A 22,344-nucleotide genomic window follows, 5' to 3' on the forward strand; every position below is an offset into this window, starting at 1 on the left:
GTGAGAGTGGGTGAGTGAGTGTTTGAGAGTGAGTAAGTGCGAGAGAGAGAGAGTGAGTGAGTGAGTAGTGAGTGTGTGTGATAGAGTGTGTGTGTCAGTGAATGAGTGAGTGAGAGAGAGAGTGAGTGAGTGAGTGAGTGTGTGAGTGAGTGAGATTGTGTGTGTGAGGGAGTGTGTGCGTGAGTTTGTGTGTGTGTGACTGAGTGTTTGTGAGTGTGAATGTGTGTGACTGAGTGTGTGTGTGCGAGTGAGTGAGTGTGTGTGCGAGTGAGTGAGTGTGTGAGTGAGTGTGAGAGAGTGTGTGTGTCTGAGTGTGACTGAGAGTGTGTGTGTGTGTGTGTGTGTGTGTGTGTGTGTGTGTGTGTGTGTGTGTGTGAGGGAGGTTGAGAGTGGGTGAGTGAGTGTTTGAGAGTGAGTAAGTGCGAGAGAGAGAGTGAGTGAGTGAGTAGTGAGTGTGTGTGATAGAGTGTGTGTGTCAGTGAGTGAGTGAGTGAGAGAGAGAGTGAGTGAGTGAGTGTGTGAGTGAGATTGTGTGTGTGAGGGAGAGTGTGTGTGTGAGTGTGTATGTGTGATTGAGTGTTTGTGAGTGTGTGTGAATGTGTGTGTGAGTTTGTGTGTGTGTGACTGAGTGTGTGTGTGTGTGTGTGTGTGTGTGACTGAGTGTGTGTGTGTGTGTGTGTGTGTGTGTGTGTGTGTGTGTGTGTGTGTGTGTGTGTGTGTGTGTGAGTGTGTGTGTCCACGTGTGCAGAGCGCTGATGTAAGGAAGAGGAGGAAGCCTGGCGTTTCCTCTGCTTGGTCAGACTCACTTTCACTTCCCTCTGCTCTTCAGCCTCACGTCCAAACTTTCCCCTCCCAGTGGAGGAGCAGAGACCCTAAAGCCCTCGTCTACATGCTGCTGCTTCTCACGCTCCAGACTGTGATGCCACCTTCCAGCCTCTGTGGGTGCGTGTGCACATACATCATGATGCAAATGTTGCACTGACAATTTTAATTTCCTGTTTGTGAACTCGGTCAAGTGCTGTGCTTCTCTTGTACATCGTGTTCTCGACAGAGTTGCAAGTCTTACTTGTTTTTTCTACTTTGAGCAACCGCAAAGTCAAATAAGAGAGCAGAGTGATAATCAGGAGTTAATGAATAATTGACGACATATTTACAGTACCTGTAGGCTCTGCTGCTTGTCGCTGGCTTTGGGGGATTTGCGGCCGGTGTTGTGTGTAGCCTGCTGCTGTTGATGAAGGAGGATCTGCCGCGCCACATGGAGAGTCTGACAGAAAAATATAAATGATTTCTTTAATAAACAGATCTGTTGAAAGTCCCTTGAGAGCACTTTTATGTGTATTATCATAGAGGCTGCATCCCCTAACAACAATATTCCCTTCTGATAGATCAGAAATCTCTTCATTGTCTTCCCAGCACGAGGAGGCCAGCGATCAGGCGACAACACACACTCACAGACGTGAATCCAGAAAGGTTGCATTTACACCAAACATAAATTGCCAAAGACACTTAACAGCGCTTTTTATTCTCCTTTAGCTCGGCCAAACTCCCATCTAGAAAGCAAATAAACAGTTTTATGGCTGCTTCAAATATCTGTTAAAGGACACGGCCTTCTCAGTGGAAAACAAAATACAGTGCAGTCACATGTTTATTGCTCCAGCTACTCCCTTTTCCCTTACGATAAATAATCAAACATGCCATCCAGAGCAAACAAAGCTGGAGGGAGCTCAGGGGAAAAAAACACAGTGGTCTTGAAAACGGTCAGCGATACCAAGAAAAGCAAGCGTTGTGTTCCCACAGTGAGCTGGCGGCCTCACACCTCCACCAGTAAACCATCTGGGTAAATAACTGGCCTCATTCTTTCCACCATCCACAGACAATCGCTCCCACAACTCAACAAACAGTCAGGGGGCACATCCTTGCTCATCTCACGCTCAGTGTGGAGGAGCTCCAGTTGGCGTGTGTGTGTGTGTGTGTGTGTGTGTGTGTGTGTGTGTGTGTGTGTGTGTGTGTGTGTGGAGGGGGGGTGTACGTCCATGTATGTACAGAAGAGAGGACCGATAGTCGAAGGTGACTTGATCTCTTTAATGTCAGACAGAACAACTCTGTATGTGTGTGTGTGTGTGTGTGTGTGTGTGTGTGTGTGTGTGTGTGTGTGTGTGCGTGCGCTGACCCTCCTTAACACATGGATGACATCATCTGACATAAATATGACCACAGACTACAGCGAGGCCTCACTCCTGGCACGTCCTCCTCCTCAGCCTCGATGAGGAGATCAAAGACTCCACGGCAGCTTCACTGCACTTGGAAACTTGTGGTCGGCAGAAATAAAACATCATAATTTAGACCCACGTGACACTGGAACTCTACACAACGGTGCTGCTCTGTCCCTGTGTTCACACTGGAAGATTCACCTGTCTCAGGTGGATGAATCATTCCCCTACCCTCGTGACCTCCTGGTGGACCTGACCAGAACCAACTAGACCTGACCAAACTGGACCTAACTGGATCCTGCTGGCTTTGGTGTTTTGAACCTAATGGCAATTATAAAAGATTAAAAAGAACGACAAAAGATTCTTCTTCTCTTCTTCAACACAAACTGATAATCAGGAAATTCCACAGAAACATAAAAGCTGCTGGAACTGCTGGAGCAGGAGCTGCTAGAGCTGCTGGAGCTGCTGGAGCTGCTAGAGCTGCTGGAGCTGCTGGAGCTGCTGGAGCAGCAGCTGCAGGAGCAGGAGCTGCAGGAGCTGCTGGAGCAGGAGCTGCTGGAGCTGCTGGAGCAGGAGCTGCTGGAGCTGCTGGAGCAGGAGCTGCTGGAGCTGCTGGAGCTGCTGGAGCAGGAGCTGCAGGAGCTGCTGGAGCCGCTGGAGCAGCAGCTGGTGCTGCTGGAGCTGGAGCTGCTGGAGCTGCTGGAGCAGGAGCTGCAGGAGCTGCAGGAGCTGCTGGAGCAGCAGCTGGAGCTGCTGGAGCTGCTGGAGCTGCTGGAGCAGCAGCTGGAGCTGCTGGAGCTGCTGGAGCTGCTGGAGCAGCAGCTGGAGCTGCTGGAGCTGCTGGAGCTGCTGGAGCAGGAGCTGCTGGAGCTGCTGGAGCAGGAGCTGCTGGAGCTGCTGGAGCAGGAGCTGCTGGAGCTGCTGCTCCTGAGTTTGAGGACAGCAGCTGCGACCTTGTTCTGTTCAGATAAGCCAGTTTCGATGGGAGTGTTACATTCTGGATATTCAGGACAATGACAATAATTTACAGATGCAATGTTGAAAAAAATAGGAAAAATAATTGAACCTCCTTGAATTGACAGCTTGATCCCACTGTTGTTCCAAGTGAAGTGAAGCTGATCATGATGGGATCCTGCACCGTGACCTGAGAAATGCAGCCTGGACTAAATCCTGTTCATAGGAAACTCTAATGACAGGAAAGTGTCGTGGTCCTTTTTCACACTTGGGAGCGCTGCTGCCAGGACTGTGGGTTAGAGAGGAGCTGGCAGGCCATCCGGAGCCCGATGTTGGCCTCCAATAACCGATAATGACGTGTCAGGGCGATGTTTGCACAGCGCCCACTCCTCTGGGCCAGAGCCCCCTTCAGCCAATGTGTCTCATCTGATCTTCCAATCAGAAGGTACCAGAGACTGGACGGACAGCCTGAAATATGATCTGCTGTAAAGTGGCGACAGGCATCAGCGCCTCATCATGCTTCTGTAAAAGTCCAGTCATGTGACCAACCAGCAGACACATTCGATTTGAATACTGTAAGGAGATACTACATAATCAGCTATATTTACCTTAAAAGAACTACTGAATGTGTGTGTGTGTGTGTGTGTGTGTGTGTGCGTGCGTGTGTGTAGCTGATTGGAATCATAAACGGAGGTTGTTTTGGAGGCAAGCTTGTTACTGTGTAAACTAGAATAAGAAAACAAGTGCAGCGACAGAAAGCTTTCAGCCTCACACACACACACACACACACACACACACACACACACACACACACACACACACAGATGAGGGAGGGAAGCCTCCAGGTGCCTTTGATTAGAAAACATCCTCCAGCATATGACAAGACTTTATCAGCACAAACACAGCACAATTGTCATTTGCAATCCTCTTTGATTTTCTCCATTTCAAAGGTCATGTCGTTGCTCCGACTTCCAACAACTTCCTCCACAAACAACAGGCATTTGATCTGCATCTCCATCCACACGTATGAGTTCACAGAGGCAGGAGCGTCTCTTATGTCCCTGGGCTATCAAGCTGTGATAAGAGAACTGGTAAGTACTGGATGTCTTTATGTGCAGTCTGCACATGTGGATTATTTACCGGCTTTGGGGTTTCCTGCTGCTAAAGCCAGCTCTGGGTGTCTTACAAATCCCAGCTCAGAGCATTGCCCCACACTCAAGTCTGTTCTGTGCCGATCCCTCGCTGCTCCGACATGTTTCAGATACGCCCGTCTCTGCTCTGACCCACCCAACGACCGAGCATTTCAGTTTCTAATCGTTAAATGATAAGAAAGATGTGGTGAGCAGTAGCGCGCATGCGCTGAGGTGCATAGCAGCCTGTAACCATTGTTCTGATTCTGATTCTGAAATGTTGAGGAGGCAGTCCTGACGATTGTGCCAGGGCTGTTAGTTCGGCTGCTCTGCGTCCGTCTTCAAAAGTCCGGCTCCTCACTGCAGCTGGGAATCCTTGAAGGTGAAATGGTTTGAAGCAGATTGCTCTTAATTGCTAGAAGATGTGCGAGCAGGTGGAGCGGGATCCCTCTGAGAGAAGATGTGCATGTGTTTGTGTGTATTTGCTGAACAGCCAGGTTTCAGCAGGCGTCATTAGGTGGGAGACGGTGGCTCACAGACCCCCTGCAACACACCCAGTGGTAGGTTAGTCCGGCGTGCAGGACCCCTGGCCTGCTGCGGGGGCCTCAGGAGCGCGGGCCTAAATGTCAAGGTTGTCCGCTTGACTTTCTGACTGCTCACAGATATCAACCCACCTGACATTCATCACCCCTGCTGTTGCTACAGGAGCCAAGCTGAGACAGGCTCCTCCACGACCGTCGCTGGTGGGCTCTCCCAGCAACCCACCAGAACAAGCCCATCCGAGCACCGCGCACGTCCCAGCGGTGGCAAACGTACAGAACAGCTGCTCATCATATCACTTCCTCACACGCGGAGTGAAGGAGGTGTTGTCTTCACAAACATATCGTAGAATTCCATTTTTTTTATGGGGAGGCACAGCATTTTTTAAATTTTTGGAGGGGGCAGATTATTGAAGCACGTTCACAGATAAGCAGCTCGGATCATGTCTATTTATATTAATTGCATTTTTTTTCTTTCGTTGCCTTTTGCTAATACAGACGTTTATCTGCAATGCAAAGCAGGGAAAGTCTGGTTTTCACTAAGTATATAATTAATGCCAATTCCAAAAGCCACTTCACATGGAAAACAGGCTCCAATGTGAAACCGTGTGCATTACAAGGTCCTCGCAACAACACTCGGCAGGCTGTGTTTAGATTTCCAAACTAATTCATGTAGAATACATAAATAAATCAAGCTATTAGATCCACTTCAAGCCATTACATTCTTTGCTGCACTTTTCAACTAATCTATTAATATTCATGAGGAACCTGAAGAGTCCAGGTTTAAACAATAAGGCAGTTTGTTCGCTTACATCACACAGAACAGGACTTCTAGTTTGCCCCCCACAACAGGTAACGTAGCGCCTGATGAATGTTTGTAGAAGAGAGCAACAGCAGTGGAGGTAGAAGAGGGGGAGGTGAAGCAGGACTGATGATGGAGGGGGGGGCAGATGGGGGGAGACAGTGAAAGAGAGAGAATCACAAAGAGAGATAAAGGAGTGAGGGGGAGATGGAGGTGAAGGGAGGAGGGTAAACAGCACCCCAAACAGGAGGTCGGGGCAGGCTCCGAGCCTGGTACGGAGGGGTCACCCGCACTCGCACCCCCATCCCCCCCTCGCACCCCCCCGCCAGCTCAGCTATGCAGACTTGACAGCTTCCGTTTGCTGTGTGCTGGGCATTTGTTTGGATTTGCCAGCCTTGCTTAGCCAGCAGCTCAACAACAGATGGCTAAAGAAGGCCTCCATTCAGACAAAATCACACGCAGGAAAGTACACAAGCTGCAGACAAAACACACACAAACACGCACATGCAAATGACATGGATCGTCAGAGCTGCACATGCAGCAAATGGGAGGAGAGTAAATAAGGTTTTGCTTGCTGCCAACAGTTATTTCACCGGCCGGAGGCATGCATGAGGGGACCCGCGCGGCGGCACGGATGATTCAATAAGAGAGCAGTCTCAGTGAAGGCATTTCCTTTCCCCGCCGTTATTAAATGAAAAGTGTGTTTATTACAGCTTTAGTGCGGTGTAAACTCATAAACACCCTCCCAGAGTACAAGAGGAGCTGTCAACTAAATATTGTTTCTCTCAAGAGTCACTCTTCCACCTCAATTACGGCTTTCAACTTCACAGGCTCAGAATGATAAAGTGGTAGTAAAAATCATTCACATTAATACACCATTGTGCATCTGCTGCTAAAGGTAATTAAAGAAGTAAATGACTCATAAGAACAGACATATTAGCCACAGAATGAGAGGCAACTGGCTGCCTCATGAAAATATGTACCATTAAGATACTGCATTTTCTTACTGGGGTAATCAGCTCCACTCGCTTGATGCTGATTTAATCCACTCCACTGGAAAGTCCATCAGTGCACAGAGCCACTGAGTGCCGGGGGGGGGGGGGGGGTCACCTGTCTAGGTGTTATTGAGACCAGCAGTTGTCCGCCTTTTGCACTTCAGGACCATTGAGTCATGCCAGTAGCAGGACGAGAGAAGCTTCTGAAGCACAGCAGGCGCTCACCATATGGATGACATACCACTAAGAAGTTATTATTTCATATTTTTATACTTTTTATAAGAACATTATTTCTCTTCTAAAATGTCAGCCTCAACTTGAGCCCTTTAAGGGCACCCATCGCCAACCAGTGGCCCCCGGTCCAGTGGTTCAGAAACTCCCATTTGACAGTAGGCAGAGGAGGAGAAGAAAACTCAAAAGAGCTCGAGTCAGATCAGCGACTACATCAGCCTCGTCCTTCCTCCTGGCCCCCGGAATGAAGAGAGCGATACGCTGTCAGGTGAGGGGAGGAGCCAAGAGTGCTGCACTGCTCGAGAACACACACTTTTCCAGATTGCATCTTTGTTGGAAGTGTTGCATCACTTGGTAGCGGGGAGTGTTGTGCTTGGGAAAATGGGCGCTTCCACAAACCCAGCGTGAGACCTAGAATACTGTGAGCAGATTTTATCATGCGCGAATGATATTGTTTAGAATGGGAAGATCTATCTGGCCTGGTCTCATAGACGGAAGACTCCATGTTAGTGGTACACTGGAGACTTCCAGGATACGACCGGTAAAACCCACAAATCTTCCAATTTAGTTGAGTTGAATATAAATCAGTGTGGTCTTTAGACGGATTCAGGAGCGATGCTGAGAGCAGAAGAGTGATCAGCCACATTCGTGGGGTGTCACAGCACTGGAGGCCTGAAGTGACGGCCGCACTGTCAGCTGACAACTCATCGGTCTCCACATCGCAGGGCTCCTGGCTCTTAGCTGACGGAGATGCAGAAGTATCTCACACAGATGAATAATCCCACTAATCAGTGCAGAAGACAACGAGGAGGACGGCCTGGAGGAGGATGGACGGCCGCTCACGTCTGAGTGGACTAACCCTGAAGGAAACTAGATGCATTTTTGGCTGTGACACAAACCTGGTCAGAATGGCTTCTTCTGCTTTGGCCCACAACAGCGTCCTTCCCTCCTGTCACGCCTGTGTAGCAGGACTGAGGCTGGACAGCCAGCGGCGCCGACCCTCAGTGGCGTTTGACCGTAGCACTGATGCTCACTGTCCCAGAGACCAGAGACCCTACACGAGCTACAGCTGGAGAATTCCCTGGGAGTGTGTGTGTGTGTGTGTGTGTGTGTGTGTGTGTGTGTGTGTGTGTGTGTGTGTGTGTGTGTGCGCGCGCGCCTGCCCAGACAGAGGTTTTCTATAAATCACAGGCCGCTCCAATTGGCTATGGATTGAGTTGCAGCGGGGGAGACAGCTCACTGGGAATAGCTGTGTCTCTGTTGAAGTCATTCCAAGGTGGGTAATGTGATCCTCTGCTGCCAGGAATGAAGGAGAGGAGAGGAGGGAGAAATCAGATTGCTCCGGTCATAAGGAGGAGCAATCTCCAAGCAGGTCTAGACACATCAGCCGCCCCGCTGGACCGTCAGGGATTACAGCCCACAGGGTGACTCCAACTTCCTGGTCGTTCAAGTTTCCTTTTCCTCACCCAGTTCTTGATGGTTGCTGGTCATAGAGACAGAGGCTGGGGTCTGCACCTGGGCTGGGAGGCTCCTCTGACTGCCAGGATGAGACACACCTGTAAACTGGGATTCATCTATGTAGCACCTCCTCAAGTATCCGACGGAGGGAGCCAACTCGTATCCCACAGGGAGCCTCCCGGCGTCAGATGGACAGCCTTCTCTCATGTCTGTTGTCTCCTACACCTCAAAAGTCATGAATCTCACATTGGTTCACATAGTGATTGATAGTGAAGATCAGAATGAAACCAGGTGTCCTAAAGGTCCACCTCTCTAATGTCCATCTCTCTTATGTCCACCTCTCTAATGTCCACCTAACCCTAACCATAATGTCCACCTCTGTAATGTCCATCTCTTATGTCCACCTCTCTAATGTCCACCTAACCCTAACCATAATGTCCACCTCTGTAATGTCCATCTCTCCAATGTCCATCTCTTTAATGTCCACCTCTCTGTCCACCTCTCTAATGTCCATCTGTGTAATGTCCATCTGTGTAATGTCCACCTCTCTAATGTCCCCCTCTCTAATGTCCAACTCTCTAATGTCCCCCTCTCTACATCCACCTCTCTAATGTCCCCCTCTCTAATGTCCACCTCTCTAATGTCCATCTGTGAAATGTCCATCTCTCTAATGTCCACCTAACCCTAACCATAATGTCCACCTCTGTAATGTCCATCTCTCTAATGTCCATCTCTCTAATGTCCACCTCTCTGTCCACCTCTCTAATGTCCATCTGTGTAATGTCCATCTGTGTAATGTCCACCTCTCTAATGTCCCCCTCTCTAATGTCCAACTCTCTAATGTCCCCCTCTCTAATGTCCCCCTCACTACATCCACCTCTCTAATGTCCCCCTCTCTAATGTCCATCTGTGTAATGTTCATCTGTGTAATGTCCCCCTCTCTAATGTCCCCCTCTCTACATCCACCTCTCTAATGTCCCCCTCTCTAATGTCCACCTCTCTAATGTCCACCTCTCTAATGTCCCCCTCTCTAATGTCCATCTGTGTAATGTTCATCTGTGTAATGTCCCCCTCTCTAATGTCCCCCTCTCTAATGTCCATCTGTGTAATGTCCACCTCTCTACATCCACCTCTCTAATGTCCCCCTCTCTAATGTCCACCTCTCTAATGTCCATCTGTGTAATGTCCATCTGTGTAATGTCCCCCTCTCTACATCCACCTGAGACCCCATCCACCCACCCAAGTCCCTTTCCCCCATGAGCCTCCCTCCATCCACCTGAGCCCGACCCACCTGAGACCCCTCCCCCACCGTGATGCAGGTCAGAATCACTCTCAGCCTCACAGGAGTCAAACAACTCCAGATGTAAGAGAATCAAGAGTCCAGATGTTCAATCACCTTGATGAGTGAACATCAGCAGCATCTCAGCGCAGAAGAAGCCCAAACAACAAGCACTGCAGGAACCAAGGGCATGTTGGCTATAGAGCTGCTGGGTGGAGGAGGTGGAGGAGGTGGAGGGGGATGACAGACTGCTGTTCACCTCCATTAGCTGCTATGTGAGCGGCTGCATCTAGCAGCACACGACCTGTGAAGAATCTTAGATCTCACTCCATCTTGGAATGGGGGCTGCTGCATTAATTCTAGGAAACTGTAATCTCTCAAGCAAATCAAATTACTCTCATTAAGCACACGAAGAAAACTGCCTCAGTAATAAGTATGTATAAAAAGTATTTATTACCAATAATCACCTCTTTAATATGAGATAGCTTACAGCCACTTTTATTTTTGCTGATTAAGTTTAAAAATGGGGAAACAAGGAAGGGCACATCTTCACTGACTCATAGGCATGGCATCCACACACACACACACACACACACACACACACACTAATACACAGCTCATGGAGTTTATGAGAGCAGTTGATACAGTGATTAAAGGGGAGGGTAGAGGGATACAGTGCTCGAGGGCCTTGGAGAGGACGTGCATCACCTAGTCATAAAAACACACCTCTGTCTTTAAGCCAGCACCAGAATCGTTCTCGCTGGGTTCACTCGGAGGTGAATCACTAAAGAATTTACATGTAAAGTAGCACATGTCATCACCCAGACAGTACGCTTGCACACATGATGTGGCAGCGTAACTTGGCGTGTACGCTTGCTGACCACCACATATTTGCAGCAGCCCAAGAGGTTGACAGCCTGACCCGAACTCGCTCGGAAAAATGCTACTTGTGAAATCTACGGAGGAGCTGAGGACTCTTCCATGTCTGCATTTGCATGTGTCTGTACACGCCCTGCGCTTCCAGCAAACAACCACCGTGTGTTGATCTGAGGAGGTTTAAAAGGACGTAAAGCAACATTATGACTCAGAGTCACACGTCATCTTTCCACGACAGGAGCTGCCAAGTATAAGTGACATGCTGGTGAATGGAGGATTGCCTTGAGTGAAGCCAGCTTCTATGGGATTCTTTCGTCACAACACCAATTAAAGACATTAAAACTGCTAAGACAGTTAACAAGAAACACATCAAATGCAATCATTTTCTTCCAGAAAATCAATTAGGACTTGCGGTCAGTGGGTCATCCATTTACTGCTCCAGCATAATTACCTGTTTTTCTTCCCCTCATTTACTTCTTTATTCATCAGGGACACTCATGTCCCCGCAAACCAGAAGAACACATTTTTTGCGATTAGTCAAATTAAACATCGATTCCTGGGAGAAAACGTCTGTCAAACTACAATGCAGCAAAGTGAATGTGCTCCAAAAACAAACTCCCCTCAAGCAAAATGAGGGATTCTATTAGATGTCAGCCTACATACGCTGAATTCCAATAAATAAAATAAAAAATAATGACAAAGGCATCTTGTGGAACATGAATTATGATGAGAATATGCTCAAGCGGCTGTAGGTATGCCTCCATGTGATATGATTGCTTGGCAGGAGGACAGGTTAGAGCAGTGCTGCTGCCCTGCGGCTACAAATCACTGCAGGAGCTTCTGCAGGAGCTTCTCTGACTGTCTATCAGACAGGCTACACAGATACAGGCTACATTCCCCCCCCCCCCGCTATCATTAGCACTGGGGGGGGGGGGGTGTCCACGCATGCACGGTCTTCCTCAAAAGGACTACTACAACGTGAGGTGCTCCAGTATGTAGGGAATGTTGTTGAGCCCAGATGAGGACGCGGCACACCCTACATCTCCAAATACTGCAATACTGTCAGACGTTGTACTGATACTACGCATCATTCATTGCTATCATTTCCAATTTTAGAGTAGAGCTGCAAAGACACCTTGCTGTCTTCCGCCTGGCGACTCTACTGCTGCGTACATGACATGATACTGACAGTGAAAATTCCAGCTCGCGTTTATGACAACGATATTAGCCAACACTGTTCCTGCACTGCTAAGGTGCTAAGTTAGCTTAGCCACCCCACTGCTAGACCTCACGTCTCTGACAACATCTCGTGTTTAACATTTTAGCCGTGATTCGCCATCGACCATTCATAGCATCAGGAGCTGAGGGGCGAGTAGCTTAACTATCTAAAGTTGTCACTTGAATCCAAGTGAAAAGTCTGGAACTGACCTATCAGGGCGAGACTGCATCACAACACGCTGCTGTGCCTGCTGAGAGGGACGGCCTGATTCGGAGATGAATCATCACTCAGCTTGATCCCAAACCCAACAAATGTCCTGCATTTGCTCCTGCTCTTGCAGTGTGGCGGAGGGCTGTGAGGAGGGGAGGCCTCCAGAGCCCAGGAGACGGTGATAACTGCTACCACTGAGTGACCTGCTCCCTCATCCCAAATCCCAGCGGCCCCGTTTTCAATTTAACACAGGACATAACCAGATTTCACTCTTTGCCGGGCTAAGACACATCTTTGACACTTTCACATTGGAAGGAGGGCTTTCTGCTGATTAAAAAAATCCCTTTCTCTGCTTTTCTTTTCCGCCTGCAGTGTGAATTTCCATTTCCTGTGTCTCCTTTCCCTTCTAACCGACCACATATAACTCTCAGTCTCCAGCTCCTATCTTGATTTCACTCCTGAAGATAAGCGCACCATTTATTGTTTTCATTGAGCTTGAGTGCTAAGACAAAGAGCACCGAATTACTCTCGGATCTAGATAAATACACCACAAATCACTAATTCAATCAGTCTTCCATGCTGGCGATATTCTGAAGTGAGAGAGAATATCAAGAGATCAGAGAGTGCACGTGCAGCCTGGCCGTGCCGTACCAGCTGCAGACCACATCACCCTGACAGCAGAAGCTAACCAGCCTGCATTCCCTTTGGGAGCTGCAACAATATGTGCTCAATATGAACTGTGCTTCTCTGTGCACCCTTCATTGCTGTGATGCTAAATGGAATGACTGAAGAATGGACGGGATGTGTGTCACCGCTCTTAGACACCCACGGCCGCATCAGCGTGGCGGAGCGGCGCTGCCCGGGGTTGTGGTGGATGGTATTTGGGAGTCGAGAGTATTTACGGATGTGATGTGTTATCTTGTCCTGTGACAGGCAGGATCACTCAATCAGACGGCCATGGCTGAGCTCTGGCAAGCATTACACGCACATCCTGTACTTCTGGGGAGGAGGAGGCGTCAGCCCAGCCAAATCTGATCAACAAATGCAGTTCCCCTGTGCCACAGCTATCTGAGATGAAGATGATATTATGTGATGGAGACGAAGGGAGGGAACGAAGGAAGGGGTCCTGAAGGTGGGACCTCCTCTTAGGCTCAGCTTCTTAAAGCAAAAGTGCCCGTGTTGGAGTGCCAGGAGAGACATTGATATATTTTAATAAGAACCATGTGCCTTGCAACTCACTCTTTAGCAGATCAAAGAAGTGAGCATTTATATTCAACAGACAGTCTCACGTTAATTATCACTGTCAGTCTGTGCAGGAGAGTTACATACCTATTAAAAACACAATCCTGGCACAGCAAAACTGACAATTCTAATGATTCCTTTTAAAAATTACTGACATGTACATGTCATTAAAAGGTTAGAGAAATTTGCATTAAGCAATGAGGAAAAATAAATATAGTGTTGAGTGTGCGGATAAGAGCTCAGTAATTAGGAGTAGGCATTGCGGTGGTGAAAATCATTTGAAGAATAAACTTGGACTAGTTTGATTCTTTCTCTGTTGCCCTACAGATATTTTACATTATTCAATCCAAAATACCATCTTTCTGATTCTAACTTTTCTTTTGCATGTTAATGTTTAATAAGAGCCCTTGGCTATCTATGGGCACAATTATTAGATATCCGCAGAGAGAAATTGAAAAATTAATCATACTCTCAATTTTGTACTCCTCGGATCTATTGGAAAAGGCTGTAAGAGCTGTAGCTCCTCGGCTGTCACCGGCTCCATCTAAACACCGCTGATCTGCTGCCAGACATGGATTGCTTGTGCGCTGAAGACAATTGCATCAATGCAGTAATTAACTGATTATTCATATATTGGCACCACAAACATTGATGAGCCAGTCGCAGCAGCGTTTTGCTTCGGCCCAACAGACGAATATGTAGATGTTTAAGCGCCGTTGATGGGACTGTTGTGGGACTGAGTCCAGCCCGGCCCACCAGGACCAGTCCAAACATGTCAGCTCAGCTGGTCAAACTAGCACGCCACAGAAATAAACGACAAACCCACACACCCACGGTGGCAGCAGCTTCACCTCTCCAGTTCATCACTGCGCTCATACACCTCCTGTTACAAACTCCATCCCTCCATCATCCCTCCCTCCATGTTCCCCCTCTTCTCCTGTTGAGGGTGGTGGGGGTGGAGCCTATCCCAGCAGCCTTCCCCCTGGACAGGTCACCAGTCCATGGCAGGGCCAACACATAGAGACAGACAACCATTGGCTCTCCCAGCCACGCCTACGGTCAATTTAGAGTCTGGATTAACCTGGTCCCTCTTGATGTCTTTGGACTGTGGAGGAAGCTGGAGTACCAGAGAGAACCCAGCAGGAACAGGGAGAACATGGAGACTCACCCAGAAAGACCCCGTGCTGCAGCCGGGGCTCCACCCACAACCTTCTTGCTGGGGGCCACAGGGAGGACCACTGCTCCACCCACAACCTTCTTGCTGGGGGCCACAGTGAGGACCACTGCTCCACCCACAACCTTCTTGCTGGGGGCCACAGGGAGGACCACTGCTCCACCCACAACCTTCTTGGAGGGGGGCCACAGGGAGGACCACTGCTCCACCGGGCCAGTCTGTCTGTCTGATCATAACATTTCTATTCTGGTGATAATTTTACCTGCTGTCATCGGATTATCGGTGCTTCCCAAACTCATGTTGGGATTCAGGCTAATCTCCAGTTTCAAGTGCTGGGCCCGGGTGTTTACACATGATTGGACACTCATGGGCCCCGCAGCCACCGTCCACACATGCACGCTATTGCTACTGTAAGCAATCTATTCACATATAATGTGAATAGAAATGTGTTGACAAAAGGATTTACTGTTGGGGTGTTTAGAGTTTGAAGGGCTCATGAGGCACAATCAGCCTCTCAGGAGCACAAAGCTAACCGCAGCCTCCATATGCTCAGGGAAGCTTTCATGTGATGCTTAGCACTCAAAGGTGCTCAGTCGGGCAACACGTCAGACGCGGCACCTCTACAGCAAGAGTTTAAACTCCTCGCCATGGGATGACCTCACATGTGACAGAGGAAGTATGTGGTAGTCTGTGGTCCTCCCTGGAGCAGCAGGTCAAAGGGGGCGGAGCTATGACCAGGACAGCCTGGCGGGGTCAACTGATGATGGACTTTTAGAGAGAAGCTGACCATTCAACACATTGGAGTGTTCTGATATGTCTGTCTATGTCTCACAATCTGGAGGAGTTTCCACAAACTCATAAAAATGTAGTATTTTTATTTGACAGTAGCAGCCAGCGCAAAGTCGTATCGCTGCCTAGTACTGCAGTAACAGCAACCACTGTGAGGGGGAAAGGAAACGCAGTGAAACACAAGCACAGGTTTAGTTTGGTTGAATATTCACTGGATGTTTTAGACGTGAAACGAGACCAGTGATGGATGGTGTGTGCTCCATCAGCATCCCAGTACACTCCTGTTGGTCTTACTCAATTTCCTCCACTGTTCCCATAGCACATGGATGGAGCGCCCTCCTCCCTCAACAACTCTTTCTTTAACAGCAGCCAGAAGCAGCACTGCTGCCTTTTGTCCACTCAGTGTCTCCTAAGGCATGTCATCCAGCTCTAATCAAGCAGAAAATGGTCATAAATATTTCTTTCTGCTAGATTTCACATTCGCATTTCACGCAGTGACATGATATTTCCCCCTACCTCCAGGGAGTACCTAATGCAAAAAACAGTTACTAATATTCAAGGCTCATGTTCCTTCAGTCAAATGCAGACACACTCCCCATTTTTTTGGGGGGGGGGGGTGAGGACAGTTTTATTTTCTGTGTCATTTGCCAGCTCGTTCTTTCCCAGCCATCCCATTACATCACGTCAAAGATTGTAAACAAGCAAATAACAACAGCGCAGCAGCAGAGACACAGCGAGGGAGCCGATGTGTGCACGCACGCACGCCGTCCTCTCTCTCTGCTGCACGCTGACCGGGAACAAACATTTGTTTTTATTGTCCATTTAAATAATACATCTCTTTTCTGCGCAGAGTGAAAAGGCTGCAGGAGGATTTATAAGAAGCCTCGTCTGTGGACGGGCCAAGTATTTATGGCACGTGTCATTCAGAGCATGCGGAGGTGCCGCTGCTATTATTTATGAGGAGACATCCCATCATGGCATATCATTCTCTAAATGGTATACAGCTATTCACCGGTGAATACCGACCTGCGCCATTTTTCTCTCAAATAGAGGCCATGTCACGCACTGAACACGCAGGGGGGTTGCTATTAATCATTGATACACACTTTGATGGGTGAATACATGTCAAACAATCAAATGCACTCTCAGAGACCTCTACATTGTGTGGCTGTCCTTGCATATTTACTTCAATGAAGGCTCATTTGATCATCAGCAGTGGTCATTGATCATACTCCTCCCCCTGGGACAAAAAAAGCCCTCAATTTTTTTCAGACCGAGGCGGCACACGAGTGTGTTTATAGTAAGCGAAATCATAGCACAAGATCAAATCAATTCCATAATAAATGATTTTATTACTAACTTCAGACTGGGTCCTGTAACATTTGCTACCGTGCAGAAGGGAAGATGTTTCACACACCACCACCACAGAGGTCTGCACCCTGGTCCTTTCGACAGGTAATTCAAGTTCTCATCAAACTTCCCCACGTGGGATAATTGGATGTACAGATTCATACGTGCACATATTTACATCTTTGTTGTGGTGGCGTTTCCTGATCTAATGTAACATATCTAGTGTGACCTCTTTTTAAATTTCACTTCACAAGAGATGTGGATCTTCCTTTTTGAGAAAATAGTTTAATTATTTAGAGGAACAGCTAATGTGTGACCACATAAACACATTTGTGTTCATATCTGCTCCCCTGCCTTTCATGCTGAGTCAGCTCGCTCCCCTCTTTAAACTCAGTCTTAACTTTGAGCCTGTCAGGTGGGGGTGGAGGGCAGCCTTGTCTCAGGTTGTAGCGAGGCAGCAGGCTGTGTGCTAACAAACGGCAGCATGTGGCAAACAGGCGTTTTCCTAGCGTCACCTGGCTCTCCTCAGAGCTGTCACCCCACACTGGTGTCTGTTAGCCACCGTGAGCCAAGACGTGATGAATAAGATATAACAGCTGCACTCACAACAGCGTTTTCACATTAGTCTGTACGCACATACGCATACGCACACACACACACACACACACACATGCACACACTCAACCTTTGCAGGGGTCCACATGTGGACAAAAAGATGCCTTCATCTGCAACTAGGATTATTAGGGCTTATTGAACAAATAAGTGTTTTAAAAGGAGACGCTCCCGGTTTCAATTTCAATGGCTCATTTAACCCTTATCTGCCCAAATCCTCAGGGTCCATTCTATGTTAATTGGATCTACATTGCACTAGCATTGGGGTGTTAACAAGCACAGCCTATGAATATTAATTACCCTGAAGTTTTATGCACAGGAAAGACTTCACTGATACATATTAATTCTATGAAGTTTTTAAAGTAGTGCTCTCATTAAAAATGAATAGGCGCCGCGCTCGAATGTTTCCCCCAGAGGCGCTGTGCATCCTTAAGTCTATCCCTAATAAATTGGGTCAGAGTGGCTATCGTTAAACAATAGCTTCACCCTGAGATGGCTTTATCAGTCAACGAAATGTAAACATTCCAAGCAGGAGAAGAAAGAGGTTTTGTTGAAACAGTGTTTGAACAAAGGCTGTTAAAGCCAGTCATGTCTGAGCGTCTACTTTCCCAACCGCTGTCTCCCGAGGCCCCGTTAAAACGCTTACTTATTTACAACACTAAACACACAAGTTGTTCAGCTAAACACTGCAAAATTACTCTGTGAGCCTCTGTGTGTGTGCGTGTGTGTGTGAGTGTGTGTGAGTGTGTGTGTGTGTGTGTGTGTGTGTGTGTGTGTGTGTGTGTGTGTGTGTGTGTGTGGATGCAGAGCGTTCATGACTGGTTGTTAGCATTACTGTAAATAAAACATGGAGGATGCATTAGTCGTCTGGTAGCTGAAGCCTGGGAGCTGCTGCAGACGTGTTCCTCTGCCTCCGTCATCCAGCTGCCTCACACACCTGCTCAAAGTTTAGAGTCGCCCACTTCAGCACAAACACGCCGACCGTGCCCTTCAAAGCCCATCCGGGCGGGTGTCACTTCTCTCTTAATGATACCAGCATCCTCTCACCTGTTCACAGCCTCCTGACGGACAGAGGACTGAACCTCCCACGCGCACCTGTCCTGGTCAGCAGGCCCGCCAGACGTGTCCACTGCAGGTTTGGGGATGTTTGACAGGTATTTGGGTTGGTAAAGAGCTTTAAGAGGTTTGTTCCTCCAGCTGGAGCACCCAAGTGAGCTGAACCTGGACAACTGATCCTCTCACTGCTCCCTTGGAGTGATCATCATCATCATCATCATCATCATCTGTTTCTTAGCTGCTCAGGTGAGGAAGCTACTTCCTTACAGAGGAAACACACATATGAACATGAGAAGAAGACATCCCCCTCTACATGTCAATCAGTGTTAATCGCCTGACTGCGTGAGGAGGACTCAGACCTGCAGGCTGAGGCTTGTGTTCATGCTCAAGGTGCGGGTTCTTTTACTCTTTAGACTCTGTTCTATCATGACACTGAGTGTCAATGATCTGCTTCCTACTTCCTGTTTGACCATCTAAGGGCGCGTTCACATTCCAGCTTTTACTCCATTTAATGAAACCATTCCACTAGGGGTTTGTGCCTTGTCTAAGACCGCCCAGTGAACCCCACTGCACTTTGAGTGCAGTGCAGCAAGAGGAGGTTCAAGAGGAGGAGGATCAGGGTCTGTTGTCACATGGCGTGTAAACAGAAGGACAGGAAAAGGGAGGACCCACCTGCAATCCCTGGTTTGCTAGATGTCTGGACAGTTCGCACTAGACACTGAGATGTGGGGGTGCATTCAAGTCCTGTTGCAACTTTGATCATTATACAGGTGGCAAGTTAAAAGGGGCTGGACGAGGCACAGGTGGGGGGGGGGGGGCAGGAAACTGAGCGGACAACTGACACATGAGGAAGAGTGATCAAATGGAACATGGACTGACGAGGAAAGGTCCAAAACACAACTACTCAAATCCCAAACGCCGAAAATAAACTCGAGCCCGGCAACACTGTTCCAAGGCACGATCTGGAAACAGAAAGTTCACGTCTGTGAGCGATGACTGAACTACATGAAGAGTGTGTGTGTGTGTGTGTGTCCATTTGTGATGTCAAAAGACTCTCGGTGCCCCCCTCCAACCCAACGTCGCCCACATACAAGCAGGGGTGTAACAGGAAGTCCACCTGAGCAACAGTCAGCTATTTTACACTCTGGGTTTGACACACATGTGAGCGGCGCTTCATCTCCTCCAGGGCGGCTGGAGGTAGACTCAACAGCATGGATGAGTTCACCGGCTGGCTGCATGCTGGTGCTGCCCCTCCCAGACACTCGCCCAGAGAACCAGGGGACAAAAGGGTTTCTAATGCTGCCCCTAGACTAAACAGATCCCCCGATAAAGCAAACGCAAGAAAAGATGTTGGAGAGTAAAGTTCAGAAAGCTTCAGATTAAAAACAGTCATGTGACACCAGCTGTATTTTTCCCCTTTAATAATTATTTTCCCCTTTTTCCAACATAGCAGCGCATCGCTGTTCAATTTTCACCTCCATCTGTGTGATTATTAATCAGATCACACATCAATTGCCAGAACCAGCAAAGAAATTTAGCCTGTAATAAAACTGTCATGTGCTGTGGTATAAAGACAGATGTTGCCAGTTGTGTGATAACATAATTAAACTGTTCTGTGAGGGATTCTATAAAATTATTCAAATTGGACGAGCACTATCATTTTACCAATAAAGCAATTTAGGGCAATATGCAGTGTCATAACACTGATGTTATCCTCTTTCACAGATTTTCCAATAAGTTGGAGCCGATGCTCATTCTCCTCTGACAATATGAGCAGGAAACATGGCGATACCTGAGAACTCACGCCAGGACGCCGCACGACCACGGGGACAAACGCATCCTTCCATCAACATTTGTTGAGTTGATATTTGTATTTTGCATTTCTCATTTTAAAGTATTAAATTCTCAATATGTGCTGTTAAACAATCAAATATTTTTTTCTTCCCTCATTTTGTCCAATTGAAGATCGTCCTGCGCCTTGCTCCGCCCTCTTCGCTACGCCGCGACTACCACACGCTTCCCAGAATCATTCCTTTCACCTGATTCACCAGGAGCTTCACCAGGGTAACAGCTGATCACGTCTGTGGAAGAAAAACACGCGGCTGCCTCACGTCTCACGTGCAGCTGGTAGGATGCCCCGCCCACTGCGTGCGACTGCCTTGCCAGCAAGCACAACCGAGCGCCTCCTCGGCGTTTCTGTCTGACGTCCCGATGTGCCCGAGCCCGAGTGACATCATCAGGCTGTCCTGATTTTGTCGTTTATGCTCACTAAAAGAGCATAAACAAACACGCATGTATTCAATTTCAATGTTTCCAAAGTGATCAGAACTGTGAGTGCAGGTTCTCAGCCCAGTCCAGGATGTGGGTCATCCCTGATCACAGATCCCATCTTCAGAACCAAGACTGGATCAGGTTAGGGTCTCTGTCCCTTCCACTCTCCCTTGTCTTTCTGTCCCATATAAGTACCATAACTGTAGTAACACTCACAATAGTGCACTCTTTGTTTCCAGGCAGAATACAGTACTCCAGCCTACTGTGGATACGGCCCACGTCCACAAGGCCCGGATCAGAAGCTCCTGGTCCCAAAAGTCCAGGCATACAAAGGTCTGAATGGAGTCCAGACTGCTGCTCACTGGCAGGAGGCAGGAGGACGGTAAGACTCTGTCTCTCTGTCCCTTTCTCTCTCCCTCTGTGTCTCTCTCTCTCTGTGTCTCTGTCTCTCTCTCGCTGTCTCTCTCTCTGTGTCTCTCTCTCTTTGTCTCTCTGTGTGTCTCTGTCTCTGTCTCTCTCTCTGTGTCTCTGTCTCTCTCTCTGTGTCTCTGTCTCTCTCTCTGTGTCCCTGTCTCTCTCTCTGTGTCTCTGTCTCTCTCTGTCTCTCTCTCTGTCTCTCTGTGTGTCTCTGTCTCTCTCTCTCTGTGTCTCTGTCTGAGTCTCTGTCACTCCCTGTGTCTCTGTCTCTCTCTCTGTGTCTCTGTCTCTCGATCAGTCTCTCTCTGTGTCTGTCTCTCTCTCTTTCTCTCTCTCTGTGTCTCTGTCGCTCTCTCTCTGTGTCTCTGTCTCTCTCTCTGTCTCTCTATCTGTCTCTCTCTCTGTGTCTCTGTCTCTCTCTCTGTGTCTCTGTCTCTTTCTGTCTCTCTCTCTGCGTCTCTCTGTCTCTCTCTCTCTGTGTCTCTGTCTCTCTCTGTCTCTCTCTCTCTCTGTGTCTCTGTCTCTCTGTGTGTCTCTGTCTCTCTCTGTCTCTCTATCTGTCTCTCTCTCTGTGTCTCTGTCTCTCTCTCTCTGTGTCTCTGTCTCTCTGTCCCTTTCTCTCTCCCTCTGTGTCTCTCTCTCGCTGTCTCTCTCTCTGTGTCTCTCTCTCTTTGTCTCTGTGTGTGTCTCAGTCTCTCTGTGTCTCTCTGTGTGTCTCTGTCTCTCTCTCTCTGTGTCTCTGTCTCTCTCTCTGTCTCTCTCTCTGTGTCTCTGTCTCTCTATCTGTCTCTCTCTCTGTGTCTCTGTCTCTCTCTCTCTGTCTCTCTCTGTCTCTCTCTCTCTGTGTCTCTGTCTCTCTCTGTCTCTCTCTCTGTGTCTCTGTCTCTCTCTTTCTGTATCTCTCTCTGTGTCTCTGTCTCTCTGTCCCTTTCTCTCTCCCTCTGTGTCTCTCTCTCTGTGTCTCTGTCTCTCTCTCGCTGTCTCTCTCTCTGTGTCTCTCTCTCTTTGTCTCTCTGTGTGTCTCTGTCTCTCTCTCTGTCTCTCTCTCTGTGTCTCTGTCTCTCTCTCTGTGTCTCTCTCTGTGTCTCTGTCACTCCCTCTGTGTCTCTGTCTCTCTCTCTGTGTCTCTGTCTCTCTCTCTGTCTCTCGATCAGTCTCTCTCTGTGTCTGTCTCTCTCTCTTTCTCTCTCTCTGTGTCTCTGTCGCTCTCTCTCTGTGTCTCTGTTTCTCTCTCTCTGTGTCTCTGTCTCTCTATCTGTCTCTCTCACTGTGTCTCTGTCTCTCTATCTGTCTCTCTCTCTGTGTCTCTGTCTCTCTCTATCTGTCTCTCTCTCTGTGTCTCTGTCTCTCTCTCTCTGTCTCCGTCTCTCTCTGTCTCTCTCTCTCTATCCCTCTCTCTCTGTGTCTCTGTCTCTCTCTGTGTGTCTCTCACTTTCGGTCTCTCTCTCTGTGTCTCTGTCTCTCTCTGTGTGTCTCTTTCGGTCTCTCTCTCTCTGTCTCTCTCTCTCTCTCTGTGACTCTGTCTCTCTC

The 22,344-nt window shown here is 48.3% G+C and overlaps 1 protein-coding gene across 11 annotated transcripts in view; it reads right to left on the reverse strand.

Moving 5' to 3' along the window:
- The window catches only part of foxp1b (forkhead box P1b), a 163,207-nt gene that overhangs the window by 45,098 nt on the left and 95,765 nt on the right, over positions 1-22,344 (reverse strand). For all 11 annotated transcript variants that reach the window (XM_086197208.1, XM_086197199.1, XM_086197239.1 and 8 more), the window contains one exon: positions 1,160-1,264. In XM_086197208.1, coding sequence (XP_086053334.1) covers positions 1,160-1,264 — 105 coding nt within the window. The remainder of the gene's footprint in view (positions 1-1,159; positions 1,265-22,344) is intronic.

The sequence above is a fragment of the Aulostomus chinensis genome, chromosome 3 (assembly GCF_037954235.1).
Source record: "Aulostomus chinensis isolate RoL2024-O1b breed Wild chromosome 3, RoL_Achi_v1.0, whole genome shotgun sequence".
NCBI lineage: Eukaryota > Metazoa > Chordata > Actinopteri > Syngnathiformes > Aulostomidae > Aulostomus > Aulostomus chinensis.